Genomic DNA, 19545 nt, shown 5'->3' with positions numbered 1-19545 from the left:
CTCGTTAGAGAAATTTGTCTCCCTGGGGAGATTGTATCTGCAGTTAGTGTATTTGGCCCTTGAAGACCCAATGGTCTCAAGCCTCAGACCATCCTGCAACCCTGCTAAGAGTACCTCAAGAGGTGATATCAGACTTTCTGTGGTGATTGAAGGAAGAGAACCTGTTAACGGGAACACCCCTCCAGGAGTCTCCCCCCCTAGTTTGTGCTGTTCATAAATGTATCTCACCAGGGATGGGGCACATAAATGGAAAAGAAACTGATCTTGAGCCTATGGCCAGTGGAAGACAAGATCTTCCGCATTAACTTAATGGAAAGGAAGTGGTGCAACTAGCGTTACTCTACTTCACGAAGACTTGACAGGTCAATCTGTGGTATTGAGGAGCGACAACTCCATGGTGCTGACCTAAACTTCCAAATATGGTGCGTAGACTTTCTCCTGGTATACAATCAAGCTGTATAGATTCTCAAATGGACACAGTCCCATGTTCTCTCTCGCGGCGAGGTTTATCTCTGGGAAGAGCAATGTCATTGCATACCAGTTGAGCCATCGAGGGACGATAGTTGGTTCAGAATTGTCTTTGGTTCCTCTAGTGGTGAAGAGACATGTGACTTTGTAGGGTTCCCCTTCTTTGGATATTTTTGCCACCCACCTGACCCACAAACTTTGGGTGAATTGCTCTCCAGTCCCAGAGCAAGCTGCAGTGATGGAAGATGCATTTCATTACCCACTGGATGGTCTCAACCCTCTACGCCTTCCTGCTATTAGTTTTATTAGTCAGACACTGAACAGAAGCAGAACATCCAAGGGAGTCGGGAGTAACACTAGTTGCCCCAGGGTGGCCAGCAACATAGCGGTATTCAGACCTGCTGGAACTTCTCACGGAAATATCGAGAGAATTCCCAGAATGGCCAAACCAGCTACGCCAACCTCGCATAAGAAAGTTCCAGGACGCAGTACGTTGCCTGTGCTTTCACGGTTGGAGACTATCCAGCGTCTCCTTCAGAAGGAAGGCTTGTAAGACCAGCTGTGAAGTAGCTTTCCGGATACCTCCAAATGTCTTCCGCAGCAGTTTACCAGGCAAAGTGAAAATATTCTGTGATTGGTGTTGTAGGGAGAATATTGCTACACTCAAGGCCATTATTCCCATGATTGCAGACTTTTTGGTCTTCCTAAAGAACAAGAAGGCCCTTTCAGTCACTGTGGTGAAAACTGAAAAGTCTGGACTTCTCAGATTCTTGGTAACACTCAGCATTGATGAGTAGTTTTGAGCAGTCTTGCCCTCCTCGAGAACTGAAACCCCACTCCTGGAATATATAAGCCTATGCATAAAGCCTTAAACAGACCTTACCTTAGCCTAAAGACAGTCTCCCTCCTTGCCTTAGCTTCAGCCAAGAGAGTAGTTTTGAGCAGTCTTGCCCTCCTCGAGAACTAAAACTCCACTCCTGGAATGTATGAACCTATGTATAAAGCTTTAGACAGACCTTACCTTAGCCTAAGGACAGTCTCCTTGCTTTAGCTTCAGCCAAGAGAGTAGTTTTGAACAGTCTTGCCTTTCTCAATAACTAAAACTCCATTCCTGGAATGTATGAACCTATGCATAAAGCCTTAGACAGACCTTACCTTAGCCTAAGGACAGTCTCCCTCCTTACCTTAGCTTCAGCCAAGAGAGTAGTTTTGAGCAGTCTTGCCCTCCTCGAGAACTAAAACTCCACTCCTGGAATGTATGAACCTATGCATAAAGCCTTTAACAGACCTTACCTTAGCCTAAAGACAGTCTCCCTCTTTGCCTTAGCTTCAGCCAAGAGACTAGTTTTCAGCAGTCTTGCCCTCCTCGAGAACTAAAACTCCACTCCTGGAATGTATGAACCTATGCATAAAGCCTTAGACAGACCTTACCTTAGCCTAAGGACAGTCTCCCTCCTTACCTTAGCTTCAGCCAAGAGAGTAGTTTTGAGCAGTCTTGCCCTCCTCGAGAACTAAAACCCCACTCCTGGAATGTATGAACCTATGCATAAAGCCTTGACAAACCTTACCTTAGCCTAAGGACAGTCTCCCTCCTTGCCTTAGCTTTAGCCAAGAGAGTAGTTTTCAGCAGTCTTGCCCTCCTTGAGAACTAAAACTCCACTCCTGGAATGTATGAACCTATGCATAAAGCCTTAGACAGACCTTACCTTAGCCTAAGGACAGTCTCCCTCCTTACCTTAGCTTCAGCCAAGAGAGTAGTTTTGAGCAGTCTTGCCCTCCTCGAGAACTAAAACCCCACTCCTGGAATATATGAACCTATGCATAAAGCCTTAGACAGACCTTACCTTAGCCTAAGGACAGTCTCCCTCCTTACCTTAGCTTTAGCCAAGAGAGTAGTTTTGAGCAGTCTTGCCCTCCTTGAGAACTAAAACTCCACTCCTGGAATGTATGAACCTATGCATAAAGCCTTTGACAGACCTTACCTTACCCTAAGGACAGTCTCCCTCCTTGCCTCAGCTTTAGCCAAGAGACTAGTTTTGAGCAGTCTTGCCCTCCTCGAGAACTAAAACCCCACTCCTGGAATATATGAACCTATGCATAAAGCCTTAGACAGACCTTACCTTAGCCTAAGGACAGTCTCCCTCCTTACCTTAGCTTTAGCCAAGAGAGTAGTTTTGAGCAGTCTTGCCCTCCTCGAGTACTAAAATCCCACTCCTGGAATATATGAACCTATGCATAAAGCCTTAGACAGACCTTACCTTAGCCTAAGGACAGTCTCCCTCCTTACCTTAGCTTTAGCCAAGAGAGTAGTTTTGAGCAGTCTTGCCCTCCTTGAGAACTAAAACTCCACTCCTGGAATGTATGAACCTATGCATAAAGCCTTAGACAGACCTTACCTTACCCTAAGGACAGTCTCCCTCCTTGCCTCAGCTTTAGCCAAGAGACTAGTTTTGAGCAGTCTTGCCCTCCTCGAGAACTAAAACCCCACTCCTGGAATATATGAACCTATGCATAAAGCCTTAGACAGACCTTACCTTAGCCTAAGGACAGTCTCCCTCCTTACCTTAGCTTTAGCCAAGAGAGTAGTTTTGAGCAGTCTTGCCCTCCTCGAGTACTAAAATCCCACTCCTGGAATATATGAACCTATGCATAAAGCCTTAGACAGACCTTACCTTAGCCTAAGGACAGTCTCCCTCCTTACCTTAGCTTTAGCCAAGAGAGTAGTTTTGAGCAGTCTTGCCCTCCTTGAGAACTAAAACTCCACTCCTGGAATGTATGAACCTATGCATAAAGCCTTAGACAGACCTTACCTTAGCCTAAGGACAGTCTCCCTCCTTGCCTTAGCTTTAGCCAAGAGTAGTTTTGAGCAGTCTTGCCCTCCTCAAGTACTAAAATCCCACTCCTGGAATATATGAACCTATGCATAAAGCCTAAGACAGACCTTACCTTAGCCTAAAGACAGTCTCCCTCCTTGCCTTAGCTTCAGCTAAGAGAGTGAGTGAACTGCATGGTATATTTCGCCTTGTCGCATTCAGGAGGGCAGTGAGAACTATCTATTGTATCTATTGTTCCTGAATTTTTAGCCAAACTCAAAATTCAGTTGGTAATGATATCGGATTTGACTCTCTCACAACCTTATCTCTCATAGAGGTACAGTAATTGATGACCCGGATTACATGTTACGATGTCCTGTAAGAGCAGTACGTAAATTTCTAAAAATGACACTGTATCTCAGGCCTTGAATCTCCAATTTGTTTGTGAGCACTGGCTGTGCATTATAAGAGTGTATAGGAGTATAACGAATGGTGATTTTGATCAAACTTGAAACCCTAACTTAAAATATCCCTAATGCGGGTAAGAATGCCTTGTTTGTTGACTAATATATTAATTATATATTGCATATATTAATATTAAGTCCTTTAATGTTCATATTACTTCACCCTGGTAAATCTCTCTAGAACAGAAGGCCCTGCCTCGTATGAGCCGACTGCACTGTTCACAAATACAGTAATTCACTTTGATCTCTTGCTGTTACTATAGTAATTGCATCTTGGGCTAAAGGGCTGACCTCCTACAGCATGGAGACTTGCTCCCACCTAAGGAAGACTCCCCATTAAATGACTTGGAAGTTTGTATCTGTGTAGGAATAAACTTTTTATAATTTGTATTTTTCCTAGCTATACAAACCCGAGTCATTTACCAAATGTCCTGCCTGAGTCACCCTTCAAGTCTTTAACCAGAAGTGGTGTGATTTGACGCTTGAGACAATGACGCTTGAGACAAGTTTAGCCTGTCATGCGCAGTAGCGGCCAGCAATCTACAGATTTTTTTTTTTTTTTTGTCTGGCTGTAGAAAACAAAACCAAAGTAACCCCATTAAATGACTTGGGGTTTGTAAAGCTAGGAAAAATACAAATTTACATAAAATTTGTAGTATTTTTTAAAATTATAATTAGCTGTTATGGTGTATTACTTTTTTAATGCAATTATATAATCTGATAATTAGAGTTCACGAGGAATGTTTTTACTACAACTAGGGGTTTTTAAAGCTAGGAAAAATGCAAATTTATATAAAATTTTTAGTATTTTTCTTAAATTATAATTAGCTGTTATGGTGTTACTTTCTTAATGCAATTATATAATCTGATAATTAGAGTTCACGAGGGATGTTTTTAGAATTCCAGCCTTGTGTTTTTAACTGAAAAAAAGGGGAAATTGAACATTTGATTTAGGAATTACCACCAGGTGGAAAGCCAGAAATAAGTGTGCTGGCATTGGTCATTCTCAGTTCATGGGCTCTCAAGGAAGGTTTTAATAAAGTTCCAACATATATTGGTTACTTGTAATAAAAATGAATCTGAACCCCCTTTGGAAGCTGTTAGCAGATATAAAGCCATTTTGACATTCTCCAAGCAATTACTTTTTCAGTATTTGGGGTTTACTTTTTTCATATCTAAGCTGAGTTTTGGTCCAGCAGCAATACATTTTTGAGATGTTCAGGTAGGCACTACTTAATTAAGGGGGTCAAACCTATAATTTTTAAATCTGAATAAACACATTGGGCTAATGGTCTCGATGGAACATGCGACTTCTCAGGTCTGATTTCAGCACTTGTACAGCCACAGATACACCACATTGTGCTCATATGGTAATCAGTAAGGATCCTCTTTAATCAGGCACAGGCTTTTACTTAAAGCTTCTGCATGACATGTGGTAACATGCTCTCCAAACGCTAGGGATTTAGTATCCCTTGGCCTTGGAGAGCACGAGAGCCAGAAGCAGTTCATCGAAGGAAATCCACCAATGCTCATTTATCCTCTATATGGGATTATAATTCATCATCATCATCATCATTACTAGCGAAGCTACAACCCTAGTTGGAAAAGCAGGATCCTATAAGCCCAAGAGCTCCAACAGGGAAAATAGCCCAGTGAGAAAAGGAAACAAAGAAACAATAGTGTGCCCAAGTGTACACTCAAGGAAGAGAACTCTGACCTGACTGGTGAATATCCTAGGGACATGAAGGATTCTCTGAAGAATGAGATAATCTTGGGCCTTACAGCACCTAACTTGCTCAGTTACCTATGGAGGCAGAGATCTTCAGACTTAGTCAACGATCACTTTGCATCCATTCATGAGTTTATTGACCTTCGAAGGTAACTGCGACTTCTATCGGGAGAGGGACTGCCCATCTATTGCCATTTTGGCACCTTTCAAAGATCTAACAATCCCTTGAAGTGCTGCTGTTGGTTCTTTCTCAGAGTATCGTTAAGATCAAGTCCTATTTTTCGACCCAAGGAACTTTACACTCCAGCCGATCAAGTAGAATCTGACCCTCTCTCTCTCGACAACAGATATTCTGCATATCTGAGCAGGTGGTCCTCCTCCATTGACCATTATTTCATTGATAGCAGCGCAAACAACAGGGAATCGATAGAAGACTTGGGCACATATTTCTTGGACCAAGAGTGTACTGCCATGGAAACTGATTCCAGGACCACCCTAAACAGTTTCCAGTTTTGACCACTGATAAGGTGCAGTCATTAACTTTGCCTCAACCCAGAATTCGCGAAACGCTTTAGTATCCCGACTGTCTTCTTAGACAGAGACTTTCCTGACACTGCAGCCATCTTACCAATGGTTCTTTGGGTCATGAAGGAATGTGAGGAAGAAGAATGTAAAGTTCTCTGGCCTTTTACAATCTAATTTTCCTGTGAAGAAGTTTTGGGGCCCAGGGGCTGATCTTCCTCCCCTTCCTTGGCTCTGTTCAAGATGAAGTACTGGGTGGTCTGCCATCACGAAAGATGATTTCTTGAGCACAGTAAACCTGAAGGATATTTACATTCTAGATACTACTGCTAGAGAGTTATAGGGTTCTTTGACTGGCAAGTCAGTACTGCCTTGTATCCTTCTCTCTGGTTATGGTTCACTTTCCCTTTGCCTACACATACTGTACATTGAATAGTCTGGTATATTCTTTACAGATTCTCCTCTGTCCTCATACACCTGACAACACTGAGATTACCAAACTATTTCTCTTCACTCAAGGGGTTAACTACTGTACTGTAGTTGTTCAGTGGGTACTCTCCTCGAGACTTTAGCTATGGTAAGCAGCTCATCTAGGAAAAGGACACTCCAAAATCAAACCATTGTTCTCTAGTCTTGAGTAGTGCCATAGCCTCTGTACCATGGTCTTCCACTGTCTTGGGTTAGAGTTCTCTTGCTTGAGGGTACACTCGTGCACACTATTCTATCTAATTTCTCTTCCTCTTTTTTTGTTTAAGTTTTTATAGTTTATATAGAAAATATTTATTTTAATGTTACTGTCTTACTGTTCTTAAAATATTCTGTTTTTCCTTGTTTCCTATCCTCACTGGGCTATTTTCTTTGTTGAGACCTTTGGGCTTATTATATCATCCCGCTTTATCAACTAGGGTTGTAGCTTAGCAAGAAATAATTATAATACCATAAAAATACCCCCCATCCATCAGTCTTACAGAAATTACCACCTCCTCGTCCTCAGGGCTTTAGATACAGTTCAGAACCCAGAACTTTGGGATGTCTACAGCTTCCGAGTGCTAATGCTCTCTTCTTGTAGTGTCTACATGTATGATATTCCCCTTTTGGAATCTCTTAATGATAAACTTTAATATATCCCCCCCTGGAGGCTATGCTCCAGGACGAAGACAGTTGGCTTTCAATTTGCCATGATCCGAGAATCTTTTTCAATTGTTAATCTTGGTCTGCTGGCCTAGACTAAGATAGGGGACCGGAGTATACTGATAAAACATTGAAAGTTAGTATCGGCAAATGTAGTGAGATAGTGCAGGCACTTCCGCATGACTAAGAACTTCCGACTTAACGGTGGTATTATCATTTGAGACTTCTTTTGTCATTGGAAAACTTTTTCTATACAAGCTAAAATCTTGAACTAGTAATCACTCAAGGTTGGTTAGAATGGTTCCTGTTCAGCAGCTAGCAATTTCCCTACCTTCTGGTTTCATTGACCAGTAAATATGGGATGATCTGGCTTGATGGTTAATTGAAGAGATCTTCTCCAGGGGAGTTCCACTCATATCGCACCTTCAGGGATCCTGCTATTCACAGACTTATCCAAGGCAAGGTATAGGGCAACTGGGGAAACAGAACATGTTGGAGACCTACAAGTGAAGGGGTACTATTTCACAGACCCTTGGCGATTGGGCAAGAAGAGGTACGCACCTGGCCAGCCAGCAACACGATAGAGCAGTCAGCTAGATCCATTCCAAACAAGAGGAAGGAATGTTCTTACAGACATGTTAAACCACCAGTGTGTGAGGTCCCTATATTCATGCATGTAAGAAAGGCCTCAACATAGCGCCAGTTCACCTCTCATTTGATCAAGAACGTCCAGTATATAGTACACATCAGTTACTTCTGGATGCCTCTCTTTCCATCCGTTTACTTGGTTTACCGTCTGCTCAACAGCCTATTGACTAACGGCCTCGGGATAACCATGACGGCTCCCAGGTGCCACACACAGCATTATCTCCAGATTTGCTGAAGTTTCTCTTCGAGGTACCGGGAGAACTATCATCTGGTGTTAGTGGTATCATATAAGGGATTTTAATCTGCTAAAGTCCTCTCTGGACCGGATTGCGGTTCTCCTCTAACTTTGTCAAAGAAGCTCCTCTCAGTTTCTGCATTAAAGGCTGTCACTCACCCTTTAAACAGATCTGGGACTGAAGAGCTCTGATCCTTCTCCTTCAGCTCAGTTCTGTGGCACTGAATGATCTTCACTTTCTTGGGAATAGAGACCCTTTTGGAATGACGCTTGATTCCTAGTGTATCTTCAGTGGACACTGCAAAAACCCTTGATCGGACATCTGAAGAATTTGATGCCAACACTACTCGTGAGCCTCGACCTCTGTGATACGAATGGGCGTACTGTTTAGAATTTTGGATGTCACGAGTCATTCTCAACTAGGGGAAAGCTGCCTCTTCCTTTGATCTGGAGTTTGTCCAAGAGCCAGAATTTGCCAAAGTTCCTTAAGGTTTCTTCTTTACAAAGTTGGGCCCCAAATGATTCTGGATGTTCTGTGCGGACTTGACAATGCTACCTAGAGAACGGTGATCCCCTTTTGGAGCTCCAGGCTCTTTCCTGCACTAAAAGGGTAGAGATTTCCAAGAACATTGCTTCTTCTGACTCGTGCACCATCAGACGTGCTGGCCCAACAAAAAAGAGGGAAGGACTATTCTGAATAGAGCTCTCAAAGTTAGGGATATAGTATCTACTCTAACATTTATTAACAACCTATCGGTGGTGATAAGTCTTGAAGGAAGGAGTCTGGTACGACTGGGATCTTTAGTTGTCCACTACTAACAGGAGTTTACACACAGATTTTAGGATAATCTTATTTTTGGTTCTGTGGAACCTACTCCACTAGTTTTGCAAAGCTAGCTTCCTCATTGGACAAGTAGCCTCTCATAATAGATAAGTTGTAATGTAAGTTTAGAAGAAGGAAGAATGTCTTGCCATTTTCCTCTTTTCACCACCATTATGTGTTGGACTGAATGCTAGATGCAGGTGAGCCTCATAACCGAGTAACTAAAGAAAAGTTTGTCCTTCCATATGAAAGGGAGGATGGATGAAATGTTGCAAGTCCGTATAATAATGTCCATACATTCGCACAACATATCCTTATGAATAAGATTCTTCCACAACTGCCTGCCAGAGAAACCTGGCCTAACACTGGCGACATCTTCGTGTTCAGATAGTTATGAAGTTGACAGGAGTCCTCATTTTTGTTCTGCAGGACCAGATTGCATTGGCACGGTTTGGGCAAGTAAACCAGCCAGTTTGGTTTTAATGACTTCCTCCCTTTGTATTTAACTACATACCTTAGTCATCAAAGTTACTATACCCGCTTCAACCACCCCACAAGTCCTAATTTAGTCAAAGCGAAGGAAACTTTATTTAGGAAGTCAGCGGGGCCTACCCTCAACTTGGCTAAATTCATAGTCCTATTAAAGACCTTGGATATGATAGTAGAAAAAATACAAATTGTTTTTAAAATTGGTTTTTGTGTAAAATTATGAATGCTTTTCAAGGCCTACGATGGTGATTAAAAGTCCTGTGGCTTGTGGCAGTGAACCCAAGTGCCATTGGAAGATGCTTGCTATAGCAGCAGAGGAGATTAAACTCGACATGTTATTGGAGAAGCTATGCTGATGCAGGCACCATTACAACATCAACAACTGTTTGCTATATTAAGAATTAAAATAAAATGGCGATGGCAAGTCGCTTTTAACAAACAAGTGTAAAGGGTATCTTCCTACTATAAGACCATAATGAGAATGGAGTCTACATTACCCTTTTGGATCCATGACTCCAGGAAGAATATTTAATTGGATACCAACTCCATAGGATGATCCAATCTTGGACTACCTACGGCATCTCCAACTAAACCAACTTGATTTAATACCAGCAAGAGCTGGTTTTATCAATTTCAAATTTCAAGAGGTTGAACCTTAAGTGTGTCGAAGCTGCTTCTACTGACAAACCCACCACAATGGAGTACTTGACCATACTAAAGGAACAGGGTTTTCATGTGAATAAAAATCTTCATGGAGGAGACAGGCCTGTCTTGGGAACTGATTCCATTGCATACTTCAAGTATGAAAGAGGTCACAGCTCCTGGATATACCGTAGAGCGTACAAAACTATCCCCACATTTATAAGGAAATTAATGGATGACAAGAGCACCGACAATGGATTAATTTCGCGTGTTTCATCCCCCAAAGTTGACTTTATCTTGCAGAAATATTACTTAAGTAGGGGTTCTCATGAAAAATGCTGGAGACCATGCTATATTGACCTGTTGTATGGAGGGTGTAAAGATCAAATTCTTACCGTCGAATATCTTATCATTGGATTATGATAACTAGGCCTAATCACTGAAGGAGTATGGATGCGAGTACACCATTGCAACATATCTCCAATAGATTCAGAAGGCCATAAAGGATATTTCATTCAATAGATTCAGAAGGCCATAAAGGATAATTAGAATGAAATGTTGAATGTTTGCTGGAAGAAATAGCAGCCAGAAGCAGTCAACGTCTATAAAAAGATTCTCCACTGACAAAATCAACCACTGTAGGACTTGATGCAGCAATGCTGGCAAAAGTGCTAGGAAGTAATCAATATGACTACCGACTTTGTAAGTTAAGAGGATGACCATGAGGAACCTTGGGAAGAAGTTTTCCTAGTACTAGGACTCTCAACTCTAGAAAAATGGCTAAAGAACTAGAGAATGTCCGAAGATTAGGACTCTCAGATAATTCTTGCATTACAGATCAGAAAAACCCCTGTTGCCTCTTTAGTGGTTGCATGTTGAATAGTAATTGGATCTGCTAATGATCCTCATCAAGCTACTGAGAAAAATGCCTGTATGCCTTTTACTCTTCTAAGTAAAAGGCTTATGTGAGGCACTGCACAGGAGTCTGGATACCTGCGAAGGTCCTCGGCAACTGTCTACCAGGTTAAGTGAGCCACCTTCTGCAATTGGTGTCATGGAAGGTATACTTGAAAGGTCTGTGCCCCTCTGCAATTGATTGCCAATTTCCTGTTCATCCTCTATCGAGAGAACCTTTCACTCTCCTTGGTGAAAGGCTGTTGCTCAGCATGATTGAACCAGGTTTTGAAATTGTTACAAAGACATTTCTTTTGGGGAAGTTTTCTATGCTCATGAGGAGCTTTAAGCTCTCTTGTCCTTATCAGGGAATCATGCCCTAGAATGTTATGCCCTATAATCCCTAGGTCTCTCATGTGAGCCCTGTCAGATTGAGATATGTCAAGACTTTTCAGACTAGGCAAGCTTCTTGGTATCTTTTTATGCCAAGTGTCATTCAGTAGGATGGAAGGCCTCCTTCTTTGTAACGAAGTTGGTGGCCAAGACCTAGCATCCAGCCGTTTACGACCAATGATTTGAGTCCTCAATCCCTTCTCTACAAGTGACTAGTGAGGTTCAAGAGACTTTCACCTTCATCCTGTTAGGGCAATACGATGCTACCTAAGGAGCCATAGTACCAGAATGAGTTTCACAAAACCAGAAGGGTTAGAAGATATCAAAGAGTAGTTTCTATCTGTCTGCAATCAGTGAAGGGATGAAGAACCATCCTGGGCTCGAGTTAAAGAAGTCCAGGGCATCAGATCCCCCCCTAGAAGTCAGGGAAAATCTCTTGGTAGTGCAGGTCTTGGAGTCAGGAAACTTCTGACAAGCTTCAGTCCACTATCTTCGGGTATAAACCCATAAGTCCTTGGATACCTTTTTTTGGGCCTGGCTGTACTTGACAAGTTGGATAGTGAACTTAGCACCCTTCCTGGACAAAATGCATCTTATCCAAGGTAGCGATTACGACCTAAGTCTAGAGTGAGAGTTTCAATGACTGGCCTTCCCATAACTTGGGTTGCATCATTTGTACCATTACATGCTTGACAAGAAGCCAGATGTAGGTAAGCCTCAGAATAACTACTATTCTTTTAAGAAAAGTTTTGTTTAGTAACTTTCCCATCCTCCTAGATGAGGGAGAGGATGGATAGTATGTATCCAAACCTATTTATCCTAAATGATCATACATATCCTCTACATACATGAATGTTCTTCCATGACAGTCTACCAGTCAATTGGGTGGGGCCTAACTTAACACCTATGACATCATGCTTGGATGGTTGAAGTTGACGACAGTTGTTATTTCTGCTCCTATAAAAGACCAAGGGCCATGACAAATCCTGGTATAACTATCCAGTCAGTTTTGCTTTGAGGGACTTCTTCCTAAGGATGTCTCCTATTAAAGGATGATGGTTTGGATTCGTATAGAAACAAATTTTATTTTTTTCCTGCAAATTTTAAATCTTATTTTTCTTAACTACATATACAAACTGGAGTTTGTTACAATTAGACCCTGCAAGTCAAAGACCTATGGTCAAAAGTGAGTGAATAGCACTGTCTAGTGGACAGAACTTTCCCTCCTGCCAGTAACTACTACAATGTTGAAAGTTTTAATGGCCGTTTCTGCAGAGCTTAAGTCATACTCCTATTAAATTACTTATTTTTGTATAGCTGGGAAAAAAAAAAAGATTGATTTCAGCATATTATATTTCATTCCTTTCATAAATATTGAAATAATAATTATATAGGCGTGAGTTATATTCTGTATTGTAATTTCATCTTTTTGAAACTCCCAGGCATTGTTTAATACATGGCATGAAAATGATAAATTTTAAAAATGACTTATTTTTCCTAACTCTACAAATCTAAGTTTATTATATGGGTAAAATAATAGCAAAAGCCAAAATACACTAGTTAACGGCAGGTTAGTTACCCCGTTGGTCTCAGGGTGATTACTGCCACCCCTCCAGCTCACCCCAACCTCAATTGAATTGCAGCCGGGACTTATTCCAGGGTAGTAATGGCAGGAAAATTTGAGTAAAGAACTCTGGTTTGTATAGTTAGGAAAAATACAAATAATTTAAAAAATGTCACTTGCTCTTATACAAATACTGTAAAAGCTAGTTCTTCACTAAAAGACTCATCCTTATGAGGGAGGAAGTCCCCATTCCAATTGATTGGAAACTAACCCTGGAATCTCAGGCTTAGCATTCGATACAAGGTCTGAGTTCCCACACCTTGTAAATCAAAAAATGGCTGATGGTAATCACTGCCTGTGCAAGGTAAAGGGAGAAGAGATTTGAGCTGTACTTCACTGTGTTGAAACCGGCTAGACTCCACTGCTAATAAAAAGAAAGTAACAAGTTTCCTTGGTTCATCAGATTTTCCCTCTTAAGAAATGTGGGGAACAGACTCAAGGGTGTTTGGTACACTCTGTAGCTGAACCAAAATGAGGTTACCTATCTCTGATAAAGTCCAACTGGAGAGAGTTACAATACAGTAACCCAAGCAAAGGAAAATAGAAAGGAAAGGAAAGCCAATCACTCTTCACTTCCATCCCAGACTAAAATGTAACCTCAGCCCTCGATATGCAGATACTGGTACTCAAGGAAGGTAAATCCCATGCTTGGCAGCTACTACAGCGTAAAGTGAAGGTGTCCATAGTCTTGTGGGTCACATCCCTAGGGTAATGGGCTGTTTAGGTAGTGTGTCTTTCAAACCCCTGCCTTATCAGCGTGTGATACACGTTTTCTTGAAGGCTAAGGAGGCTGCAATGGCTCTGGATGCCATGGGCCTTGATACAAGAATTTGTTGTGGAGGATTCCAGGGATCTGGAAATAACTAGTAGATGGTGTTTTTTGAAATTTCTTCTTGATTTTCCCTGAGCTCATTAATAGGTTCTGCAGGCGAGGTCAAGCTATCGTGGTACGCTTAAGATAACTCCTCAATACCCTAACAGGACACAGTAGGAGCTGACCAGGATCAACAGATACCCCACAAAATAATTTACCTCGGTTGCTATCTGACAACTCAAAGACCATTTTCCACCAATTCTCCGAGTCCTGCTCAGCTGATCCACTATGAAGTTCCTTATGCCTGAGAAATTACATTGTCCTCTGCTCACTGAAGAATTTCTGCAGCCAGCTGGCAAAGCTGATGGGAAACTGTGCCTCCTTTTTTGCAGATGTAGGATACTATGGTGGTGGTGTTGCTCATCAGCACTAGGTAGAAAAAATGCTGCAATGATAACTTTGCTGCCTTCATCTTGAGAAAATGACCTCAGATGTCAGGATGCCTGAAAACTTTAAATCAATCAATCATCTTGAGAAAATTGATGATCTGCAAACGATTAGTTCCAACTACTTTCCTGACATTAACTGCAGGCCAGGGGGAGGGCACCCTTCAATGAAAGCATCCATGAAGAGACTGATTTCCGGGAAAGCTACTGCCCGGGGACACCCTCTTCTGAGATTTGACCGATCTTACCCCAAGTACATCAGTATCCGAGTCGGTGATAGGACAGAATTTTCCTTAATCACAATCCTCGGATCTTGAAAAAACTCGAAGCCTGTCTCAGTGATCCAGAAAGGTCTCTACTGAGTCTCTGAGCATCAGCCAGTTGTCCAAATACCATAGTAGACAAATCCTATTTGTGTGGGCCCAAGATGATATCTGTTCAAAGAACCTCTCAAAGATCTGCGGAGTTGTTAACAGATTGAAGTGGTGGACCTTGAACTGGTACACTCGACTCTACTACCTTACGCAGCCTCCTAGTTGCCGGGTGTATCGGGAACAAAGTATGCGTCTTTCAGATCTAGTGACATGAAAGTCTCCAAGTCAGATGGCTTGAACGACTGTATTTGATTTCTCCATCTTGAACTTGGTCTGCCTGATGACAAGTTCAGAGTAGAGGATCTCAAGCCTACAGATGCCTTCTTGACAAGAAAGAGTTGACTGTAGAAGCCAAGAAACCTGATGTTAACCCTCGGGAGAGCATTCTTTTCACTCATCTTTTGGATCTCCTGTTGGAGAGTGTGATGTTTGTTAGAACTCCCTCTGTATAACAACGATGTTATTGGTGGAGGAATTGGGTGGTGGTACTCGGACCGCAGGACATATATGGTACAGTCCTCTACACTGTATGACACCTACATCACCTCCAATTCCTCTGAAGCTATCCCCCCCCTTGTTGTGAGGTGAGGGAACTTCCAATCCTAATGCTAGTTCCTACCTCTTCTGTTACCTCTCCTCCGGGGTTGATCATGACCCTGTCTGGGTTGCAAAGGTTGGACTGGCTTTTTCTGGGTTGAAAAGGTTGAACTGGCTTTTTCAGTATAGACTGGATCTTTGATGCCTTCGTCATGATTTACTGAAAGTGAGCCAGTGGTCTGGCTGCACCCGAGATAGAGGGTTGGGGCCGTAAGAAAACTGCCCCCTCCATCACAGAGTACTGCTTTGCTTTCCGCCAGTTTTCTGTTGGTACAGAGATGTCATGCTGTGGAAAAAGAAGGGTGCTACAATGATGCATTCTTAAAGTTCATATGCCCCTGCTTTCCAATCTTCTTCAGGAATCTGGCAATGACTGCATCTCGGCATTTTAAAACCCAATTGGCCCATCAGCTGAAACATATAGTATTCCACATCCTTACCTCCTGAAAGGATGATGGCCAAACCGTATTTGACCAGTTGTCGATCCATGATGCAGCTTGATGAGTGTTAATTGTGATTGACTCCATGTTAGAAGCTTCTGCCTGGCTAAAGGATACAGGAATGGAGAATATATCTGGAGAGCAACCTGGGGTGAGCGTAGCTACCACAGGATTTAGAGAAAGAGGAGAACGATTAGCGTCCGATACACGGTACATTAATACTTCCTCATCTTGAGCATAGGGGTACAAATCAGACGAGAGGAGCCTATAGATCCTAGTAAATCTGGGTTTGACACCAGGAGAGTTGCACAACAAGTCAAAGATGGCTCTTCAATCCTACAGAAAAGGACACTGGTGACTCGCCAAATAGTTTAAAGTACTGCTACAAAGGTTGGCTCAGCCTCGTCATCCTTATACAGAGGACTTGGCCTGCTGGGGAAATATCACCAGCTGAAACATCCAACTTCCTGTCTGAACTGCTTTCCTCCTGGTCTAGGTCGTTAACATACCACTCCTAGCAATCTTCAGTCTGAGAAGAAACCTGTAGAGGTAATGGTCTCCTGCTTGGGTACTCGTCCTGAAAACCTGAAACTGCTGCTGGGGTCTGGGATTGTTGTGATGAGTCAACTTACACTTAGCATTAAGGTCTTTACTTTCCCTCTTGGCTTAGCGGTGAGAGGAGGAGGAACACACTGCTTATAAACCATCTCTGTATGTTCCCTGAGAAAGTGATGATTTAACCTGCAAATATCTGTAAAAAAAATCGCACTAGGAGATAGGAAGCCCTATACGTACGAGGTCTGGCATCTCCACAAGTGTTGTGACAGTTTTGACTCCTGTGACACTTCCTGGAACAAGATGGGTCTGGATCGACCTAGAGCGTTAGTTTCTTGAAGGTAGATGATGCTGCCCAATCCAAGGTTCTCAATGGCCAACGAAGAGTGATGGGGCAGAGTTCCCTCTGAAAGACATGAAGAAACAGTTCCTAGGGGTAGCTTACCTTTGCCTACTCTCTTTCTTGCAGGTGAGGGTTCAAGTTCCTCTGAATGGTGATGTTTAGGAGAAGGACTTCGAGAAGGTCTTGGTTGTCTGTTCGAAGTTCTAGTTGACTAATTGCTGGAGTGAAGAGATTGCACAGGAGTGTAGCACGGTAGGAGTAAGTTGCGTAATGATCAAGCAATTGCGGAGGTATGACGAGTAAGTGTGACGGCAAGATACGGTATGGACGGGATGGTTTAGAAGAACGCCTGGCATGGGAGGGCAAGCTCCGTCTAGCTTGTGAAGGAGAAGTCCCATCGTGAGCGTTGAGGAGAAGAACGCTTGTAATGCGAGGGTGAAAATCAAACGTAGCAAGATCTCTTAGAGCAACAGGATGGCAAGGTTATCTATGGATCCTCTGATGGAGGGAGGTACTGAAGGGTGACCTAGAGCCCTGATGTTGTCTGTGAGGCAAAGGGGAGGATGTACCTGGAGTGCCACAGGAGTGCAACTCAATCCTCTTTGAAGCCTGCAAGGGACTACAAGAGGGGGAGTTGAACCCCTTGCACGCAAAAGAAGCACTAGCAGGTAAGGTCCTATGACCCAAAGGTTTAGCGAGCAGAGGTCTAGAAGATGAAAGGCAAAAAGTTGGTTGGTGACCATCTTGCAGGAGAAGAATTAGGTCTTGCAGGTAGCATAGATCATCTAATAGAGAACAAGCCTAGCTCCCCTCTGAAGAGGATCATAGGTGAAGACAGCTTTGTGAGAAGGCATTGAAGAGCTGATAGGCTCTCCTATGGAACACAGAGTAGGTTTAACACAAGTTAACCGGAGGTGGAGACTTCAGCTGGTGACAACTTGCAGACACGCCTGCATGAACAAGAGCAGCACGCTGAGGAGAAAATGGCATCAAAGCAATATCCTGTCAATATTTCCTTCCATGAAACATTGGAGCTTCTGCTATGATGAGGAGCCTGGAATACCCAGGGAAGGCTACAACAGTCGAAGAGTGCATATCCTTTGTAAAGTGAGAAGATAAAGCAGTAGAGTCACAACGTCTCACTAGGGGGAAATGGCGGAGGTTCTCTGCCCCTGAGCTTGTCCACAAGTCGGTTGACTCTTTCCAACCACCCTCCGGAAGAAGTTAGCAGGGAAGAGTCCTAAAGGAACGTTCTTGGAGAAGAGGAGACCTAGACATCTTAAACTAAGAGGAAAACCTTTTTGCCTTTATTCTTCTAACTCCTGGTGAACACCACCCACTGGGAGGATGGCCACTCCCTACTCTCCTCACATGGTTTAATGTCTGAGCTTATGTGCCCTCGGCACAAGCGGCATAACTGATGAGGGCCTACCTTGACTTTGCTCATGAGTATCACACAAGGCTTAGGGGGAATCCCAAGATACATCGCATAATCACACACAATCAGCAAACACACAGCTGGAAAAAGGAAAAGAAAAAGTTAATGCAAAGAGGATAAAATTCTCACCCAAGAGAAACAAGTTCTATGATTGCTGAAATTCCATTTAGGTTTAAGTGAGCTGGATTGCAGCTGACGGGGTAACTACACTAACGGTCGTTTACAACTTGTAAAATTTTTAACTGCGGTATTCCAGCTTTTACCGTTATTCTACTCCTACAGTCAAGAATGAGAATGGGGTTTTTATTCATACAGGGAGTTTGTATTCATACAGGAACAATTGAAAGTTTATAATTTATATTACAACACTCATTGCAATTGGGAAAACTGAGCTAATAGCTCAGTTTTTCAATGGCCCAATAACTTCAACAGGGAGAGATGCAGACGTAGGTTTTAATAAAAAAATGGCCCAATAACTTCAACAGGGAGAGATGCAGACGTAGGTTTTAAATTTCTTAATTGAAAAAGCTATCACACTATGTAGTTTTCAACATAATTAGTGTCAAGTATTAGCCATAAGTTGTAATGTATTAGATTGCACACAATGATGATGAGGCCTTTCATTCTGATTTGTTCATTAAGACTTGTTAACAAGTGAAAGTAAAAATTTTAATTTTTAATCCTAGATCACATTGGTGAGGAGGTTGCTGCTGCTCCTGTGTTTCCTAACATCAGAAAGTCATTCCCCAAAAGGAAGGCTCCTTACTTGCGGAAAGGAAAGAAAAACAAAAAGAAGAAACAGAAGATGAAGAAAGGCAACCAGCAAAAGTATGGAGGATCTGTCAAGGAGGATATAAAATCAAATACACTTAATAAAGGGAAACGCCCAAACTTTATGAAACTTGAAATAGAGCAAGGGAAAAAGAGAAAGAATGCGGGTGGGCATAAAAAAGTTGGAAAGAAGTCGCATTTATGAGGAGTTAGTTTTCTTTTTACTATATGAAGGAAAATATATTTTTACACAATTGTTACATGAAGCAATTATTTTAGTGAGATAAATTATACGATGAGAGATTGTGCATTATAGTGTTAAGGTAAATCCTTTTATATAAATATTCTCTAAGAAAGATGTCAACTGGAAAACAGGGTATGTACTGTAATCATAATTATTGACATTTACATTACTGTACTGTATTTTGAAATATTTTCCTATTAGTTTTCTCTAGGCATCTATAAACTTATCTAGCATTTGTCTTCTATAATGAATTTTTTTTATGTATTTAGTACTTTATTCATTAATCCTCTTTGATTTACTCTAAAGTTTTTTTAAATGGTCATATGACAAATTTGTATTTTTTCCTAACGTACAAACTTTAGCTATTTAAAAGGGATTATCTTTTCGGGGAAGGTGAAATAGCGGTAGGGGTAGGAAGGGGAGTCAGGGTACCCGGCCACACTTCTCACACAACTGTGTATTTTGATCACTTGATTGCAAGAAGGGCTTATGGGGGACAGGTGATGGTGGGACAATTTGATTAAATAGCTACTTGAATGTAGGTTAGGTAAAATATAAATCTCTTCCAAATTTGTCATTTGTTCCTTCACTATTTGATAGGGATGACTCACCCATTAGGAGGGTGGAAGTCCTGACTAACTTGGCAGG

The 19545-nt window shown here is 42.1% G+C and overlaps 1 protein-coding gene across 1 annotated transcript in view; it reads left to right on the top strand.

Annotated features, from left to right (window-relative positions):
* The window catches only part of LOC137653490 (uncharacterized), a 33214-nt gene extending 14049 nt beyond the window's left edge, over window positions 1-19165 (top strand). The window contains exon 4 of the mRNA XM_068386935.1: window positions 18569-19165. Coding sequence (XP_068243036.1) covers window positions 18569-18858 — 290 coding nt within the window. The 3' untranslated portion in view covers window positions 18859-19165. The remainder of the gene's footprint in view (window positions 1-18568) is intronic.
* The last annotated feature ends 380 nt before the right edge of the window (window positions 19166-19545 follow it).

This window comes from Palaemon carinicauda, chromosome 14 (genome assembly GCF_036898095.1).
Source record: "Palaemon carinicauda isolate YSFRI2023 chromosome 14, ASM3689809v2, whole genome shotgun sequence".
Taxonomy (NCBI): domain Eukaryota; kingdom Metazoa; phylum Arthropoda; class Malacostraca; order Decapoda; family Palaemonidae; genus Palaemon; species Palaemon carinicauda.
Note: the sequence above shows the minus strand (reverse complement) of the source record. Positions and strands in the feature narration are given on the sequence as shown.